This window comes from Lontra canadensis, unplaced genomic scaffold (assembly GCF_010015895.1).
Source record: "Lontra canadensis isolate GAN:19392208 unplaced genomic scaffold, GSC_riverotter_1.0 scaffold3, whole genome shotgun sequence".
NCBI classification, from domain to species: Eukaryota; Metazoa; Chordata; class Mammalia; order Carnivora; family Mustelidae; genus Lontra; species Lontra canadensis.
The window spans coordinates 52,295,874-52,316,628 of NW_022630997.1; the positions used below are offsets into that span (position 1 = coordinate 52,295,874).

The 20,755-nt window shown below is 41.9% G+C and overlaps 1 protein-coding gene across 3 annotated transcripts in view; it reads right to left on the reverse strand.

The window, feature by feature from the left end:
- The window catches only part of ARID5B (AT-rich interaction domain 5B), a 174,182-nt gene that overhangs the window by 15,168 nt on the left and 138,259 nt on the right, over positions 1-20,755 (reverse strand). For all 3 annotated transcript variants that reach the window (XM_032842308.1, XM_032842314.1, XM_032842318.1), the window contains 3 exons: positions 17,955-18,159; positions 15,955-16,007; positions 6,421-6,518 (listed from right to left, as the gene is read on the reverse strand). In XM_032842308.1, coding sequence (XP_032698199.1) covers positions 6,421-6,518; positions 15,955-16,007; positions 17,955-18,159 — 356 coding nt within the window. The remainder of the gene's footprint in view (positions 1-6,420; positions 6,519-15,954; positions 16,008-17,954; positions 18,160-20,755) is intronic.

Genomic DNA, 20,755 nt, shown 5'->3' on the forward strand with positions numbered 1-20,755 from the left:
CCAGTGGCTCTTGAGGGCAGCAGCAAAGGAAAAAGGCAGTCACTCAAATGGCAAAACTATCCTACCCCAGAAAAAGAAACCAGCCACTGGGAGAGGGCTTCTTACCAATTTCAAACGTAATCTTGGGCTATGTCGATAGACTGATACTGCCACATCCCAAGAAGTATGATATGCCACATCTGGAATCACTTTGGGTATTCTGAGTGACACAAATTGGAGGCATCTACATGACAGCAGGCCAAGCTGGTGAAAATCCATAAATCGTGCTCTGAGGCTTGGCTGAATGGAATAGGAGGACTTGAAGTGAGAGAGGAGCCAGGCTCACAGAGGCTCATCACCAAGGAAATGGCATGCGCAGAAACAGTCAACCTCAGAAGGCAAGGTTGGGTCAATGGGAAGCCACAGAAGGTGTCTTGCTCAGCATGTGGCAGAGTGTTTAGATGAAAAGCACGGTCAATGGTGGCTCTTTTTTCTTGCCCCCCCCAACCACAGGGCATTTGCACGGAGACTAGAATAGCCCAGTGCCAAAGATGGCTCAGCCCTCACAGAACTTGGTAGCCTATAGGCTACCTCCACCCTGAGGTATGTTTATTTTAACTTGCATAAAATATTTTCAGAAATATTGGATCTAGTATTTGTAAGTCAGGTGACTTCACATAAAAGTTATCAAGAAATCATGGAAGGTCTGACAGTACTGAGACTCCATCTGCCCAAGGCAGTGGTGTTGGCTGATCCCACTGGGCCTCTCTGGCCTGGCCATGTGTGCCAGCTTCCTACCCTCCTACCTGGCCATCTGCACCCACTTAGCCACCTCCCTCATAAACATCTGAGGTTGTGATCTGTGGTGTGGAGCCTTCTTCCGCGATCTGCCGGGAAGGACTACATTTCTAAATTTCCTGTCTGTTGTTGACTGAGACTTTCATAAAATTCCTAATTCATGATAATGAATTAGTAGAAAAAAGAAATTTAAAGCAAGGTACATAAAATATAAGCCCCAATGTTTTATTAGTTTCAATGGACATAAAATTATTCTGGCAAATTGCTATGTAAGTGTAACAATGCTTATCTGTAACTGCTCTGTTCGCAAGAGCATAGATAGGCCAGAAAGCCTCACTTGAGGAGCTCTGGTCTAGAGGCTGACTAATGGACTTCTCAGATCTCAAATGCTGAGAACTTGCCCATGTCTTTCTCAGTTGGGTATTGATTAACTTCAAGGGTATCAAAATGAGCAAGAAGACATCGCGTCGTGTCCTAGACATAAAGAGAGCTGTAACTCACCTTACTTACCCCCTTGACTTTTTCCTCACAACATGAGTTCCTTAGAACTTGGTATCTTTTTGGCATTCACCTTAATGCACATATTTAACTTACTCAAAATGTGACCTTCCCATGCTCTGCCTTCTACCTTCAGAGAAGAAAGGCAAGGGGTTCAGCTGACCATCATTTGGTTTCTGCCCAGATGTATCTGGTCTGGGTCTGGCTCACCCCAGGTCACAGCAAAAGAAGGTACCCCAACCCTGTGGCAGGACAGTCTTGCATGGGGAATGCTCATGGGAAAAGCAAAAGGTGAGAATTTGAAGCTGGGCATTACGTATGTAAGAAGATGAAGCGTCATTGGTCATTTCCCGTATAAACAAATAGTTTGTTTATGACCTTGATTTTCTAAATACTCAGTAAAGCACATCATGAAGGCCTTTTGCCTTCATGCTCCCTTTTCTGTCCTTAATAAAACTTCATGTGCTCCTCAGATGTACACCATGTAATTTGTTCAGGAAAATTCAAACCAGTAATCTGGTATTCTGTGTGAAATTTTTTTTTTTTTTTTTTTTTGCCTCTTGCACATGCTTGAAAAATATTTTTCTAAAAAAGAAAACAAATCTGCACGTGACAACAAAGTCTTTAAAGTGAATTGCTATTCCAGAAAATCAAGCCAAGAGAATTCCATAAAGATAACCCTTTTCCTTTTTTTATTCCTTTCCTCAGAAAGGTGACTTGGGACACCTTAAATGGAGAGTCAGACAAGAAAGAAAATGTCCTCCTTAGAAGGGTCCTGCCCAGCTGGAGGTGGGCATTTTTCTTTGCGTTGCGACCTATAGTAACTTTCCTATCAATCCTGAGGAAGAAGTTTCCAGAATAACCACACTTCATGAGCCCTGCTGAATTTGAGGTATCCACGTAGCAACAGTCTCGCGATGGGGAAACATTAATGCTTTTTATATTGGTGATCAGCTGTAACATGAGCAATTAAGTACAGTACTAATGGACTATGGCCAGGAGCCTGGTACTAATATTAAAAACTGACAGAGATGAATAGGTTTGGAAGCAAAACCAGGCTGACAAAGACATTTTTATGAAGTGCTTGGGCCTATTTGATTTAAACCAATCAGAGGCAAGTTTGGACGAGCCAGGCCTTCAGCGACAATGATGCATTCACAGGCATTGTACCGTTTCTGCTATGCCTTAAATAAAAACACCCATTGATTCTTTTCAACAACCCACACTTTCATTATTACACTCATTAATAAACCAAAAGCGCCCAAGTAATATACAAGTAATATTTACTGAGGAACCGGCTACTTTTTTCTTGTTGGAAAATGAAAACATTTACTGGAAACATGAACCGCACCACATGAAAAATAAATCAGTGGATAATGTATAGTAGATCACTCATTTCTTCTTCATCTTCTAGGGAAGCGAAGCTGGTAGTAGGGAAAAAGGAAAAGGATCACGTCTGCATATCGGGATGAAAAGAAGGAGACGAGAAGACTGCTCGCACAGGACGAACGCAGTCATTCTGTTGATCTGATGGGAGAGGTTTGAAACATGTCTATGGGCATCTCCAGACTAGATGTTTGCCCACAACATCCTGATCTTTTTCAGTTTCTTGAACCTTCTTGAAAACGGTGGCCCTTCACCAGTCTAGTCCTGTCTGTTTTGTGTTAGCGTAGCCTGTAACTAGCGAGAAGGAAAGAAATCTGCCAAGTCCCTTGGCACAGTTTTAGCCAAGAGCTTCAGCTTCTTTTTTGACCAAAGCAGAACTGTTTCTCGTCCCTGGGACGGATCTGAGTGTCCTCTGCCCTTCCCTGGTAGAACCATTAAAGAGAAGTAAGATGTAAGACAGCTAGAGCCGCTGCCCCCAGACTCTTCTTCAGACCACAGCACACGGGAACATGGCTGATTCCTTTCAGATCATGATCAGCTCAAAATGAGTGAGACTGGTATAATTATTAGTGGTTCTCATTTTTTAAAAAGATTTTACTTACTTACTTGGAGAGAGAGAGTGAGCGAGAGTGTGCATGAGCTGGGGAGGGGGAATGTGAGGGAGACTGGGGGCTCCATCCCAGGGTCCTGGGATCATGACCTGAGCCAAAAGCAGAAGCTTCACTAACTGAGCCACGCAGGTGCCCCCTGGAGTCTCATTTTTTTTTAAAGTCAATTATCTGCAAATTTTAGTACTTCACTATTACTAACTACTCACCACTCAAGACATCCCTTGCATCTGATCACAGCAATGTGAAAGAGTGAAAGGATATCCAAGGAAGGGTAAAGGCCCTTGCCGATCGCCCTGGGACAGCTGTGTTCTAACCTGGGTTTCTGACTGTGCGGGGATTTCCATATTGGGGTTCCCACTTGGAGGTTGACTGTTGTCTCAGCCCCAGATTACTCTTCTGTGCCCTGCTTGGTGTTGCTGGGACCGAGATTCTGCAGATTACATGTCTCTTTTGTCAGCTGTCTTCCTTTTGGGGTCCTGCAAATGGGGCTCTAGCAGGCCAGGGGAAGGGAGGAAAGGCTCCTTCTTTGTTTTGCCTGCTGTGAATTTCAGGGCCAACCCAACAGTAACTTAGCAGCAGCAGTTGGTTCCAGCCTGTAGCTTCTGTCAACAGTCCCAGAAGAGTTTTATGGCATTTGCCCTGAGGTCCAGCATTAGCCAGGGAGCACTGCCTCCTCAGGTCTGAGCCTAGCTTCACAGTGCTCCACCTCTGAGCTTAGTAAAAACCGGCACTGGATGGGATCCTCTCCCCAGGAAGGATCTGAACCCCAGCTCTGTGGCGCATACTCTCTAAACTTCTGGGTGGCAACACCATTCCCCCTTTCTCCTACTTCTTGACCCTAGGGAGCCTGTGGTCATTTCCTCCATATTAATGTTGTGCTTTATAATGTTTGTTTCAGTAATTCCCTACAGTAGATTCTCTTTGTTGAATACCTGGTGTGGTTTTTATTTTCCCTACTGGAGCCTGACTGATACACACTGACCCAACAAATTCTAGATTTAGGAAGAGTGGGTGACATAGCTTTTCAAAAAAATTTAATCCAGTGGGAAACCAAACCTTTTTGAAATACTCCTTTACTCCCAAGAACGAGGAGAGAAGAGACATCTTTAAAGAATCTTAAATAATGTTTCCTAGTAGCTAAATTTGAGGGATCTCGACTAGAATTTTCCAATTTGACGGACTGAAGGCATTTGGGATTCTACTACTCCAGATGAGGTAAATCATGAAACAAAGTACACAGTCTTCAAAAGAATATATCCTGGTATTTCATTTAAGATTGAGGCTATTTTTATCCACATAACTGCTTGAGTTAATTACACATACATTCACTCTACTATTAGATCCTATCCTTTTTCCATCCCAAACCTAATCTGTTTTTTTGACCATGCGATGTCCGTAATATGTTTGATTAATTTTCATTCTTTAACTGGGTGAGTGAGCTAACAGTTGACATACACTCTTTTTTTTTGCAAATTTTAGCTCTCTGGTCCTTGAAGTTTGATGGTTCAGATGTTGGGAACATTTGCAGATGGAGGTATGGTGGGGGCGGGGGGGGGTGTTCACTATCAGAATACAAGTCCTTTGAAAATACAGACGGAGTTTATAATGAAAATGCTCCGATTAAAGCCTTGACTTTAAAGTCAACACCAAACTGAATGTGTTCCCTTAAGTGCTGTTTACTTAACACTCACCTGAGATACCAATGCTATTTTGTACTAGGATTTCAGTGGTGCCCCTGTTACGTCCATAGGTTTTTATATTAAATACTGAGAGAAATAATGCTCACATTTGAAAAACAGATGTAGTATACTGACAGAAAGGCTAAGTCCTGTCACCGATTTTTAAAAATCTTTGTGGGTCATCGCTCGACAAGTAAGGCAATCTCTTGCTACTACTTTGTGGGGATTTTTCATGGGGTACTAAACCCAACCTAGTTTCCTATGACTATACCTACAAAAACTTTCTAAGTTTCACTGGATGGTTATACGAACAGAGGCTCTATGCTAAATGCAACACAGATAAAAATACAACTGAGCTCAACAAAATATGACTAAGAGGAGATCCGCTAGGTAACATTATCTGGAGGATCCAAAGGTGGGTGATCTGGGTCGAAGTTAGCATGCTAATGGACTTGTACAAAACAACCATCACACTTAGCAGTTCTGTTCTACCTTTCAAACTGGCAAGCTAACTGGCCTGTTTGTTCAGCTGTGTCTTGACTTCATTCCATCCATGACCGTTATTAAAACATACACAGACAGACACACACCACACACACACACACACACACACACACCTCTGCTTGGATCTTACAAGCTCTGAATTTGAAACCAGGTTGCTGAGTCAGTCAACATGTCAGCAGGGAACTGAAATGCCAGGGATGAAGAAGTTGGCGCAACCCTAACAAATTAAGAATGGCCTGGAAGCGGAGAGCAAGGATAATGCGTGAATTTGCTAACAGACCTGCACTGCTGTGGGCAACAAAGGTCCTAATGCAAAGAGGGAACATTCCTGTGGAGACAACCTTCATAGCACATTACCTCTTATTTGCATGATCATCACCTTTTGAGAGAAGCTGCAGGTGTTAGAAAACTGAACTATGCAAAGCTTGGCAAGAAAGGATTTTCTTGGTCAAAAGCATAGCCGTAGAAGAAAGAAATACCAAGATGGGGAGAAAAACCAATGGATCTTATCTGGGGCCAATTTTCTTATTAAAGCAGTGCTTACTTTTCAATATTAGTACATTCAACATTAAACCATTTCAATGTCAATACGGTTTCATGGCAACCCCATGGTAACAGTGCAGAATTAGGATTTCCAGAAGTGGAAGGTTCTCACAGCAAATAAACCTACGGAGAACGTATTGAGTAATTTAGGCTTGTGGGGAAAAAAATAAAAAGGTATTGTCAAATAGGTGGCCACAGGATAAAATCAAACCAAAAGAACATCTAATTTTAGCCCCAGTAACCCGAGAAAGCCATGTCCCCTAAAAAAATCACAAGGCAGTATGCAAGCTAAAATGCCAGAGGATATTTTCTATTTCCAGAAAGGTCCTTCAGACTTCCCCTTATCTTATCCTTCACAAGAAACTTCTTGCATTGAACGCACTTTTAATTAGGCAAAGACTTTCCAGGAGAGGGGTTCTTACCTTTCATAATGCCTGCGGGTGCACGTGGCAGCGCTGGTGCTCCCAGGATTACCGCCTAATTCATCATAAATATGTTTCCATTGTCGGCGGGCTGTTATCTGAAAAGATGGCAATGGGAATTCAATCTTGCATCATAAGAGATTCACAGGGCCAGGATTCAGTACATATGCAACATGCAGAAGAGGACAGTCTGTTCTGGAAACCCAGAGACAGAAAAGTCCAAATGAGCATGTGGGGAGACTCGGGGTTTCACAGGGGGATATCACTCGCGGTACTTTTCTTTTCAATAAATGTGGAATTCTGCTTTGGGTTCTATATTGTGTCACCCTTAGAGCATTTTCTCTAAGGCATCTCCCTGGCTAGTTTACGTAGTTATCCTACCCCCCCCCCCCCCCCCCCCCAAGGGAACAAACTCTTACTCTGATCCTTTAGGTCGTGTTGATAAAGCATCAAAATAAAATAAGATTTTAGCTAATGTATCAGTTTAAATGAATCAGAATGAACACCGGTTGCTTAAGGGGAATGGGCGGCCAAGGGTATATGAAAAGAGAGAGGCTTTTCACCAAACCTGCTTTTGTATCTTCTGATTTTTGACCTGTGTGCTGTGTTGACCACTTCAAACACTAAATAAAATTACTACATAGACTAATTCAATTGTTCCAATTGCTTATGGAATTTGCAGTCATCTCCGGCTTTATTTTTATGCCAGCCAGCTCCTCTAACCACCAAAACAAAACCCAAATCTGAAACTGTATATGTTGCAACCTGTTTATTTTTATTCCCTTAGGTCAAGAAAACTGGCGATCCATCCAGTACTAGGAAAACGAACAAATTCCAAAATGAAAATGCAAGCTATGTCTACTGGGGAGGTGGGTGACTAGAACCCGGGCAGCTTACAGTCTACAGAACAGCATACTACGGCCCTGTTTAATCACTTTCTTTAATTTTATTTTTATACATAAATTAAGATTTTACAAAATAACAGATGCATGATCTGGCAAATGATTAATCTGGGGAAACCACGTCATTTACTACATCCGAGCAAGTCTAGTATTTCCTTGCAAGGAGGAGACAGAGCCCATTCTGAGGTCCTTGTGAATGCTTCTAAACAGAGTTACAGGAAAACTCTGTTATTGGAATGTGTGGGGCGGGGGGGGGGCGGGGGGGCAGGGTGTGGCAGAAGTGCCCATGGCAGTGGCAGTGGCTACAATCGCCCTGGGGCTTCTTTTGAAATATACCGGCAGAGCTGCAAGCGGACTTCACTTAAGGGCTAAAGGCAGCAAGCCCTGGGGAGGTGGGAAGCGATCTCAACCCGCAAACAGGGGCTCTGTCCCTGTATTCTAAGGAGGAGGGGAGGGGAGGGGTGATTAAAACACTACAGGGTAAATGGCATCTTTTTCATTTTATATAAAAACCCCTTTATTTCTATAAACCCTTCTCGACCCTGAGACAATGGGAGGTTTGCATTGTTCAATTTCCCAGGAAGCATTCTTGAACCAATGAGTTTCTATAGTTCTCTCTTGACAGAACCACCTCTTGCATCTCCTGGCAAGTATGACTAAAAATAGATATCCTCTTTCATTTATAGCTTGGTTTAGATGATAATATATGGTTTCAAGCCCCTTTCAAAACACTCAAAATACACATTTCAGTAATTATTTTATATTTAATTACGATCTCCCTCTAATCTTTGAAATAATACACTTTCAGGCTGATCTAGTCAAGATCTACGTAAGGGAAGGAGCGAAACTGGATCCCCTCCCACGTGTTTCTGTTATTCCTCAAAGCCCTTAGCACACCAAGGCCCCTTGAAACACACCTCCATAGTTGTCTCCCTCAGATGAGGTGTGTGGGCCCTGGGGAGTCCAGCAGGGCCAGAAAACAGGTCTGTCTCTGCATGCACTTCAGAGGAAATCATCCCTTTTGTCATCCTTATATCTCTTCTGTGCACTGTTTCATATTTTATGAAGTACTATCACAAGCGTGATACCATTTCATTCTCCCTTCAGCCTGTGAGGTCGATTACAGGAATCTCATCACAGATGAAGAAGAAAGACACAGAGAGTTTGCCCAACTTGCCCAAGGACACACAGCAGTGGAATGGTCATACCAGGGCTCATACAAATGTCTTATGATCCCAAGAGCAGGCTTCCTTTTCACTACATCGAAACAGCCTCCCTATCAGAATGAGCTGGTGAACAGCCCACATGTGTAGCAGGGTGTTAACGCAGAATCTAGGGACCTTATGCTTCCCGTGAGTAGAGGGCTGTGGAAATCACAGCTTCTGCTACAAGGTCTCGACTTTGAGCTGTGGGTCTCTTACTAGTGAAGAAATAGCACAGCCACAAGGTCAGCAAAAATCCAAGGGGATGGGTTAGACATAATGCTCTGAGATTTTACTTCCACCCAGTAAAACTATGCTCCTTTTACCCTGACCACGTGTGTATCTAGTTAGAACAGAGGTTCGCTATTATGTTCACCAATGAATCACAGATAAGTCTCAGTTATACTGGAATCCATCCATTCACTCAGCCATTCATTCACCAAATATTTCTTGAACATCTCCCACTTGTTGGGTGCTGTGCTAGCATCTGGGATGCAACAATGAAAACCAGATCCAACACCCAACATGACCACATCCTAGTGTGTGTGTGTGTTTGTGTGTGTGTGTTGGGGAGGATTACCAAACGTAAACAAGGGACTACACAGATAAACAAAATAATACAGGTTGTGAAAAGTGTAATGAATGAAAGACCACCGATGATGGGATATTTAATGTATGGAAACTGACCATGCCGCCCCTCCTACACCTATCCTCTAGACTTGGGGATAGTACCCTGTTCAACACTTGCCTATCACAGAAATGACAAACTTCTTTAAGAATAAATAATGAATTATCATAAGGAGGAAAATAAACTTCCTCATGCTAGGACTGAAACTGTGGCAGCAGGGGCCAGCCTCCAGTGTCACTTGGCATTAGTTAAGTCATGCACAGCTGGTTAGTGGTCTGTTTTAGCCCCTGCTAGCAAGTTCTGGGTTTAAATACAGTTTTTACCAGTAAGAGTTGATCTGGAGCAAAGACAAGGGCTGGGCCTTCCAGGAAGTGGTCCCTGTTTACCGAGCTTCCACTGGCCGGCCTGGATGAATCAGGCCATTTTGAGATATTTTCTTTCCACAGGAAAGTCATAAAATGTGCTCTTTCCAACTGCTAAATGCTTTTATGTTTTTAAGTACACAGTTCTCCTGGGTATGCATCTCCATTTTTTGTGTCCAGATGTGCTCTTAATTCAAACGCTGTCCACAGGCTTTAAAGTGAGAAATGTCTAACTCCCCCTGTTGGCCAAACCCACTGTGGGTCCCAGAGCCCTATAAGGAGAAAGGAAAGAACGCGAGAACTCCTCCTGACCAAGCTACTGGGCATTGTGCTCCCACCTGTATAAATGTGTCTCCTGCACTAATATGCTTTCCTCATGCCGAAGTATGCATTTGCCTCGGGTTTTATTCTGTTGCCCCGAATGTGTGTTATCTCTAAAACCCACTGGGGCAAAACTAGTGTCTGCCTCATAGTGTCTAGCCCCCAGTTCCACTCAGCTGGAAATAGTCTGATCCAGCCATGGGGTGAGTCTAACTAGCTTTTGGGTTAAGCTGGAGCCTCCCAGTCATGGTCCCATTTCTACCTGACCTTCTGTTATTGTAGGTTTTTAAGGATACAAAGAATTTCTGGCTCCTTGTTTCCTGAAGAAAATGGCCAAATTCATACAAGCAATGATTTTTCTTGAATTGTGCTTCCCTTGTCATCTCCTGCAAGACCCTCACCTAAATGATAGGGATTCCTGACCTCAATCCATCTTCTACTGGCTACCATTGAGGGCACTGGGCCAGGTACAGAGGTGCGGAAGGGAAAGATGGAAAGGATGGAGGGTTGAGGGTGGGGAGATATCATGAAAAGAAAGAGAAGTTACTACTACCTTCAAGGGTTCATAACTTAGCAAGAAGCATAACCTCATATGATTAACCATAAAGCAAGATGAAAACCTGAGCAGACGGCACCCAAGGGAAGCAAACCAGCCTAGGTGTGTGGAGACTTCATCTCACTTTGAAGACAACTTGACAGTTACTCCCTTCCCTGGTATGGGCAAGACCCAAAAAACTGTGAAGAGCATTGCACACCTATTATGTTCAGGTATGTTCATTTCTTCCAAATGTAGTGGTTTTCAAACTGCTCTTTAGGTTGCAAGGTGGCCTGAAACTAACCCTCCACACCTCTGCCAAGAAAATGGGTCCAGGGGGTGGGAAAGGAATCTGTCCCATCTATTGCTTATTTGATGAAAATATCCCGCTATTAAAAAAAAAAAAATTGGGTAACAATTTTAACCTAAGACATGGCCTTGGAGCCTTGGTTTCTTTACCTTCGAGGTTGCAGGGATGAAATAATGTTGGAATTTTTGTGGCCTGGTTAGGAAACAGCAATCAGAAATCTTGCAGGACAGTGTGTCCATGGCTTAAGAATGTAGCAGATGTGAAGTCAAAAGGAACATTTGCTGCATGCAATGCTGCCCAGGCTGTTCAGAGAAACAGCCTCTTTCTCGGGACACCTTGAGGGCAGACTGAATTCAAGGAAGATGACTTTTTTTTCCTGGTAGTACTCCAGGAACTGGAGCCTTTCAAAACTACATGACATCATCTTTGGCCTCAAGAGTTCTGAATTAAGCAAGAGGCTTTGTCCATCCAGAGTACTAGGGTTAGATTCAGAGGATGTCTTGAAATGATGTCAAAGCCAGAATCTGGTATCAAAGCCTAATCCTTCCAGCAAGAAGCCATGTGACTTCTTCCTCCAGATGAGAAATAATGGTCCTGTCTCAGCCATGGGGACAGACGGAGCTGCTAAACTGGCATTCTTGGAAGGTACCACTTGCATGGTCCTCTGTCTCTAGAATATGATTTTCTCAAGACCCATTTCCCTACTCTACCTTCTCTCCAAATACTGCCTCTGGCTCACCATCACATGGTTAGCCAAATGGAAATCACTTTAGCAAACCACCCTCCACACACTGCATCCTGGTAATACCCCAAGCTACTCTTCACGCTTTAATTGCTTCACCAGACACCAAAGTGAAGACCTCTTTCGCTCATCAGCGCAACCGTATCCAGATCCGCTTCCTCAACTGTAGGTGACCCTGCTCTAAAATGTTTGGGAGGAGAAGCTGGATATACGATTGTAAAGGAAGGAGCCTCACTGCCAACCAGTCAAAAGGCGGGGATATTGTTTTTTAGGGAATCAAATCCACTCAATACATTTATGATCTCGAAACCTAAGGATGCAGAGACAAAAAATTCATTTCCAGCAAAGGCAGAGGAGGCCAAGAGAACTGAATATAGCCATTAGTCAAATGCTTCTAAAGGCTTAAAATAAAACTTCTGCTCCTCTTTTTTTTTTTTTAATTCAATTTGAGGGTTGTGAAGGCCTGCAATGAAATAATCCATAATCCGCAATTCAAACCAGAAGGTTTGGAATAGTTTATAACCACAAACAAAAACAAGCCAATTAAGATGGCCTCTTTTTAAAACCAGAAGGAATTCCAGAGAGATGTCTTTATCCAGTCACAAGTTAACAGCAGAAGAGATGTATCTACAAATTTTAAACTTGCAATTTTTTATTATTACTGAATGTTTACATCACACAGACGTCTTGACCCATCTCCTAACTCCACGCGTATTTCTCAAGAATCAGATAAAAATCTCAGCTAGTAGTTCGTGTGTCAGGTAAGGCTCAGGCCAGGTACAAAGACCCGACTAAAAGATGCTACTAATGACGGTAGGCTGTTAGAGGCTTTTCCCAATATATCACCCAAACTAGGGAGAAAGCATTGTAGGCACAAAGAATGGTCATTTATGCACCCCTTTCCTTCCAGTGATGCGATGGAAGCTGTGACAGCTGCACGGAAAGCTCTCAGCAAGTCAGAATCTGAAGAAGCTGGCGATGTCCCCTTGAACTCATTTTGCCTCACTGTGCCTCAGTTTCCTCACTTGTAAAATGAGGGTCTGGATCGGAGCAGAACAAGTATCTTTCTCTGCACCAAGGCCAATTCGCAAAATATAAAAAAGGTAAGGACCCTATACTTTCCCTCATTCAAAATGAAAATGGCTTATCATGGATGGAAAAACCTTCACTGGAAAATTTGTGCTGCTTTGGGGCCAAAGGAATGGTAATATTCTGGCAGGCTTCTTTAGTAATAGCGTGAAGACAACTTTCTAACCTTGGATGCTTGACTTAGAAGGGGGCCACACTGTGCAGCAAGGAGCCATAAGAGCCAGTAGGTGAGGTGGGAACAGTCACCGTTACCATTAGCTTTGAATTAGTGTCACTTGGAGCGCTTGTAAAAAAGGATTCTCGGGTTCTTAGGCCCAGGGCCCACTGCAGTTAATGTCTCAGTGTGGAGGTCTAGACAGATCCATATACTTGAAAGGTCCCCCTTTGAAAATCTGAGCCCTAGTTTTCGAGTGGCCTCTGGGAACCACAGGTCTAGAAGATTCCAAGATCTCTTTTGAGCTCTAATGACAAGTCTACATGTGCTTCTGCTATCGGATAATCTTACAGATAAATGTCTTTCAATAACACAGCGATGACAACTTAAGTCCTCAGACGGGATCTTATGCATACATCTGCTGGAGCAGCTTCAAAACTGAATCCTCGCTGAACATCTCATTTCATTTATTGGTCAACATTTACCAATCGAAAAACGTATTCTGTACTTGGGGGATTCAAAAGCTGTGACATAGCGTGGGAGTAGCCAACTGCAGTGCCTATAGGGACAGCAAGGTAGTATGAAGCATTAAAAAAAATAAAAAGGAAAGGAAGGAGAGAAGAAAGAGAGGGAGGAAGAAGGAAGGAAAAATCCTACCAACCAGCTTCATCTAGTTTATGACCCCGGATGTAGATTTTATAGCTTACAAGGCTAAGTAGATTCACTGTCTCAGAGTAGATGAAAAAATTGGGGGTGAAGAATGGCAGTGACCCAATGAACAACGAGGGAGTTGATGGGTAAATAGAGAAGGAGGGAAGGAGCAATTCCAGAGGTTGCCAGTCCTCTTTGTGGCTTGGCTGAAGAGGCTTGCTACTCGTACATAACCAGATGGGAAGCAGATGCCAATCTGGTGTCCCAGATGCCCCCCCATCCCAGCCTCTCTCTACTTCACTCCACCTACACTACAGTGACGGCAGAATGAGGGGCAAAACATAACACTTAGCTTGTTATCGACCTTCTCTGCGTCACTGACCCCACCCCCACCCTGCCCCCAGCCAGCCTACAGAATTCCAGGGGCTACCATCCAAAAGCCTTTCTCACAGGGCTCCATCCTCTCTGGACTGGCCTTTGAGGTCGTGCATCCCAGCCAACTGGTCACCCGACTTTATGTTACTCAAACTCTCTACGTCCAACATCATTCTACCTCCACATTTTTATTTCTCCATCTGGCTTTCTCTTCCTGGAAGGCTGTGATCATTCACGTCTAAATTCTGAATATTCTCTAAAATCCTGCTCAGAAGGCAGGAGAGCCACAAGTCTTCTTCCCTTCTTTCTAAATGAAATCGTCCTTAACCTGAACGGCCAATGGATCTTTTTCCACCTTGTCTCTTCATTATAATTCCTGTCTCTCCTGAATGGCAAGCAACTAGAACCACCGGCCTAGATATGTGTGCATTCTCCAGAGGATCCCCCAAAATGCCGTGAACACATAAGAGTTATTAAATACGTGTTCCGGTGATTTGCTGATTGCGTGGTCATTTGTTACTTCGCTCATTCAGCAAGAGAAAAAATACTATGTGTTCAGAATACTGCCAGTGCCCTGAAATTTATCAGAAGTTTCTTTTGTGTATTCCACACCCACTTGCTGCTGCATGGAGAAAAACAGATCTTTGGGAGGATACAGAAGATACAAAAGCAGGAAAAACGGATTCTGTGGAATTTGTTGGCACTCTCCCTATCAGTAAACAACAATACATTTCTGGGTTTAAAAAGAGATTTCATAATATTGTGCAATATCACGTAACTTATCTGCAGTTCATATAAATGTGTATTCCTGTTCTTAAATCAAGCATTAGACTTAAAAATCTAGGCTATGGGGTGGGCTCCTAAATCCACAAGACTAGCTCTGAATAAGTTATCTTTTTCACATGGACAAAAGCTATAATTAGCTTAAGATTTTGCAAAACTATGAGCCACCTTGGCAAGAAGTCAATCTCTTTGTCCTATCCACAGATCCAACCAAGTGAAAAATTGTATTATTTATTTTACAGAGGGTGCTTGGTCAAACAAATATTTAAGTAAATTTGTGTCTATGAAACACACATTTTATAATACTTCATATGAGCATTGTATTGCTTTATGAATGGATATGTAGATCCCAGGTCTTAAATAAACATTTTACACACACATTTACTCCCATCTTAGAGTTCTGAGTCAGAATTCATAGCAGGTATCTCTACAGTAAATACCAGATTATCCGAATCACATCATGCTTGCCATCTTTCCCCATTCCAAATCCCTGACATCAAACCATTATATTAGTTTGTGAAACAATATGCTATACCTGGCAAGAAACACTGGTGATTATGGTGGGACTAAAAATGAATTTCATTTTCTTGACTCTGTGTCTCTTACTGTCATTTTACTATGATACAGAGATATTCAAGGTTACTTCATAAAGAAAGAAAAAAATAATTTCTTATTCAATCGCAGAAGAAACTGCACAACTTAATCTGATCATTGTGTGGAGGAGAAAATATTTCCAATGACGACATCTTCCTCTGTCAATTGATTTTATTACAGATTTCATCTCTGCGTGCTATATTAATACAGCTCTTTCTTCCTCTTTCAAGATTTTAATCTTAGTTTGTTGCTCTAACGTTTTATTGGTTCAAAATACATGTTGTAAAATCTGTGGCCATCAAATTTTCCTGTGGGCTAAAAATAACCTGTTCCTGTCAGTTAGAATTAGCTGATAAAGAGTGTCAGAGCCTGTTCTGAATAAGTTTGATAACTTCCTGTTTATGCGGCACTGACCCTTGTCTAATAAAGCTTCTTTGCCCTAGAATAAGAGAAGATTCTGCTGCATTCTATTCCTTAATGGCCAATACTGATTACTTTTGAAAGCCTTTAATACATTTCCCATATTAGACATGAACAGATGTCAGGTATGTTGCCAAGGGAAATTTCTTTTATGCAATCTTGGCTTGTTGTACAATAATAGCCCTTTCTCAACATGGGAAAAAATTACAGACCCAACTAATTTCCCTGACAGGGGAGAGTTACATATGTTTTCCACTTGTAGTTTTTACGACAAGTTTACAATTTTGCCAAACCTGGAACTAATTGGGATCATTTCCAAAAGCGGCCCAATAAACCCCCAAAAGTGTGGAGCCATTTGAGGAGGCAGTCAGGGACGGTTAGCTTTTTATTTTCTCCGTTTTGGTCAGAGAAGGGGTGGGGGAGTTAGATTGCAAAATTATTTCATTTAAGTTGCTTAAACACTTACTGTTTCATATCCTCCCAGTTTTTGAGCAGCTTGAAACATAGTCCAAAGGTTAACTGTTAGAGGGACAATAAGTATTTAGATAAGCATTGCATTAACATACTTCCAAGAAATGTCAATCAAAACATTTTGTTTTGTTTTGTTTTCAATGAGAAAGAGAAAAAAAAAACAACAAAAACCCAAAACACTAGTACCCCAGAGAGCTAAGTTCTTAGGAAACAATTTGCCAAAGGGCATTCAACAGGATATATTGTTACCACTTAAAATATTTCTTAAGAAACAGTCACAAATACGGAAATGGTTCTACTCTGGGGATAAAGGACAACACAGTTTTAATCCTATTGCCATCAGCACACCCAGGGAAGCTAAGTTAACAGCATCCTTGGGGACAAGTGTGAGATTTCAAAATTAGGGTTGGTCTTGTTCAACCCTTAGAAAGAAGCTATTGATTAAAGGGACTATATCCCGCTTCCTTCAGATAAGAACTTATCATAATCAAGAAATACCAGCCACTTTTATACACGATTACCTTTTTAATAGAATGTCTGAAGGCAGCACTATATTAAGAACCCATACCGTATTTCACTAACACGTGGTGCCTTGTAATGAGTAAGAAGACACACCATTTTACCCTTGAAGTTGCAGCGACATAACAGATCAAAGGGAAGGAAGAACTCATTCACAGAAGACTCGAGTCCTGAGTCCACTTAGTCCCCTAACTTGCTTGTGTGATGTTTTGAATATATACTCTTCTAGGACACATCTCCCTTTGCAGGGTTTGGGTACGTTGATGCTGTTAAACAATTATGCCAAATTGCTGGCAACCTTCTTCCTTTGTCCCAAACATCATGGAATGGGACTGCTATGGATTTGACTCTTTTACAAGAGGGGAAAATTGAATTTCAAGTAATGCCTTGGTAAGGGAAATGAAGAATAAAATTAAAAAAAAAAAAAAAAAAAAAAAGCTCTTTGACACAACATGTTGGAAAAGCCTCGTTGAACCTTGCACTATTTCAAAGCTATGAGGAGCCCGGCCTCGGCCTTGATTTAATCTGAACCTATGCATAATGCAACAAAGCTGTTCACAGTACATTAATTTTACTTCTATTTCAAGCAACCAGTTTTCAGACAAACATTGTAATCATTCGTAGTTATATAAGTTTATAATGGCTTCGAGTGTTCTCTTGCAATCAGTGCCAATTGCTATTAGGTATGTAAATTGTTATGTAAAACATACAGGTTTGACATTCTTCATCAAAATGACACATGGTTTTAATCTAGGAAGATACATTTGGAGAAAATACTATTTCAAGCCAGGGACTCATTGCTTTGTGTGCTACAAAATCCAGACAGAGGCAAAATATATATTCGGTTGTGAAATCAGGACCGGATCTGGGTTTCTTCTCTTTTTTTTTCCTATGGAATTCTGCTCAGCTGTGAGTTTCCTTTTCTACTTAAAAACATATTATGATGCTTAATGTAATCCAAAATTGGGCTTTCGGTTCAAATCTGGGTATTTTGTGTTTCCTCGGAAGTGAGGTTTTTGTTCTCTCTTAACAAACTTGGGGCTTAGGAAATACGTTTTCTCTTTCTGGTTGTTTTGTCCACCTTTTAATGTCCTCCTCTTTAAAGCTGCCTTTTTGCAGGCAACATCTGGGCCTGATAAAGTGACGTCATATTATTATCTCAGAAGAAAGGCGTTACAGACTCTCAAGATTGACAAAACAGAAAATGAGAAACTTTCAACATGTCTATTTCCAGTCATAATCAGTGGATTCAAGCCTATAAATATCTCACTGCAACTGCCTCAGAAGGGAACAGTGTAGCGGAAAGGGGCAGGGAGAAAAATTCCTGGGCTGGATGATTTGTAGATTTAGTATAAACAGAGAAAAAGCATCATCCCCAGATTAGGATTGCGACATAACCCTGAGTCAAAATTTTTTTCCCAATTTAAAGAACAGCAGCAGTTTTGATCTTTCAGAAATGAAAACAAGCATACTTACTCTGTTTAAAACCTAAATAGGGGATCCGTTCTATCGGTGTCTTCCTTTCTTTCATGTATTTATAAAGTGCCACCAAGAAAGCCTGCTCATCTGCTCTGCACTCTTCACCGATGGCAACCTTTGGTTTCTCTTCATTGGAGACTTTTTTACAGTTATTGTGGTTATTCTTCGGCTTGGACAAGGCTGACCTGGCCTCACATTTCACCTGGAAAAGGGGAAAAAAATACGCCACGTCAAGTACCACCTTGGAGCACTCACAAAGACACAGCCGGTGACAGCTTTCACTGTGTGGGAGGGGGAGCCAGTAAATTAACTTTGCCCTGAAGTAGCTTTGTAGAGGCAACACTGGGTATGAATTATCTCAGATCACCAGGTGGAAACTTTCTGTAAAGGGCCGGGTAGGAAATACTGCAGGCTGTGGGGCCAGATCGTCTCTGTTGCAACCACTCAACTAGCACAGAAGCAGTCACAGACGTAGAAGTGAATGGGTATGGCTGTGTTCCAATAAAACTTTATTTATAGAAACAGGTGGTGAGGGGCCATAGTTTGCCAAACTACGCCAGCCTTCTAGTCCTTGCAAGTATGTTGATAGGAAACCAGAAACAGTGTCCCCGTCTGGTGGAACCATTCTTTTGCCTCTTTACACACTTTTATTTTCCCAAGGGGCACCATCTGTTAATGTCATTGAACAAAATCGTGTATTCTTAATAAATATCCCATATTGCGCACTTTGAATCAACATGGAAGAAAGTTTATTTCTTCACAGTAGACGTTTCTTGTTGCTACTATTTCCTGCCACCTGAAAAGAACATGTCAATGCCAGCAGATGTTGGCATCAGGAACACCAGCAAGGTGGGTTCTGTCACTTGAGGGGGATGCCCAGATACATCCTCAGTAGGAAACAAAAGATTCCCACTCTTTAATGGCTTTTTGGTCAGCTCTGAGAATGTAATAGGAGATATTAACTTGCCACAAAGGAAAGAGTAGAGGTCAGCTAAAAACCGAAGACGAGTAATGGAAAGCGCCATAATTAAAAAATTAATGGCGGCCAACATGCCAGATGTTGTTCCTTCCACACTCCAGGAGAATACAGAACTCGGCAAACTGAGTGGCTGACCTAATGTTCCCTGTTCACTGCCATGTTCTACAAGAGGCCTTTGATGGTTGTTAAATATAACGCTAAGTTGCTGAGCTATTTTAATTGTAAAAGGGGCAAGTACAAAGGGTCAGACTTTGAGTTCAAGTGCGCCCATGGGGAATGTGTACATTCTGATATTCTTTACATCTCCGTATCTAACATCGGAGAGAATAGGGCAAGTGTTGGGGAAATGTTATGAATAAAAATGTCCCACATATTCAACATTGTTTTCCATTTCAGATTTTTGACTCCTCTTTCTCTTTCCCTTCAGCATCTCCTTTCTAGGCCTTAAGAATATAAAAGGTTGTGCTTATTTATACAAGGGAACTGTATCCTCCTGCAAGGGTTTTCTTTAACTTATTCTCTCAAGCGAACGTGTGAGGTTAATATCTTTAGACTGGTTCTGGAAAAAAATAAAACTTCCTGTACAACTCATTCAACTGGGCTTCCAGATAAGATTTTAATTTTTAAGGGGCTGTGCAAATGGGACTAAAACACTTTTCCATGTAGAATTTTTACTTACAATATTTTCAAACTTGAGTACTTTGTCACATTACATTAAGGTGAACATCCTGTGAAACTTTATGTTGTCATCATTTCTCACTGCCAAATTTTAGACCGAGTCTCAAGTTCTGATGAAATCTCTAATTTAATGGCTTTTGAAATCAGAAATCATTCCAGTTTTAATCTGCATTGCCCTGGCCTTTTGTGAGTGCTTATGATGTAGCCAGGCTCTGTTCTAAGCACTTTTTAAGGTGTTATCTCATTTTGTGTCTGCAACTCTAGCAAGGCATGTGATTATTCTTGCGTGAGAGATGAGAAAACTGAGGCACAGAGGGGCTGAATGACAGCCACAGGATCATGTCCAAGTTAGTATGCGGTGAGCTTGGGATCTGAACCCAGGTGGTCTCATTCTTGCGGTAATCAACACCATAATTTACTGACACTCATAAAAAAATGGAATCCAGAGTCAAAATACACTTCCAATTAAAAGCACATCTTATCACTAGGCATTATAAAACCTTAGAAACGTGATCTATCAAATGAGGAATACAAGATAAAACTAGGTGGTTTCCAAAGCATAGAAGGGCTCCATTCCTTCTATTGTATATTGAGCAAAAGGAAGGAAACCAGTATCAATTGAGGCCCAGCAATGAGCTGGATACAGTGCTGTAGACTTCCTATAGTCCACCAAATGTTCACAACAATCATCAGAGGGAGGCCTCTAGCTCCATTTTATAGTTGAGGAAAATGAAGCTCGGCGAGGTTATGTATTTTGTAGTTGGCTCATGGGGTCAGAACTCTGGCTTTGGACTCAGGTGGGCCTCACACCAAATCCTGGTTTTGCACAAACAGGAGCAGATACAAGATTTGCATATAAAACAGCCCGAGTCTTAAACTTGCAGTGATCATGGGCCATTATTTATATTATGAGGTCAGAAGCACCACTGTTAAGGAAGTATGAGCCTTCCCTTAAGGTCTAGAAGGCTGCCTAACCTTCTGCCTCAAACTGTGCAGAAGCATCCAGAAATAGAAGGAAAGCATGGACCAGGTGCACAAACCAGGTCCAAAGTCATTCAGACTCCCTGCTTTGTAGAGAAGGCTCCTGGGCAAGACAGGCTACCACCTACTGAACTCCATCTTGAACCTTGGTGGGTGAGCC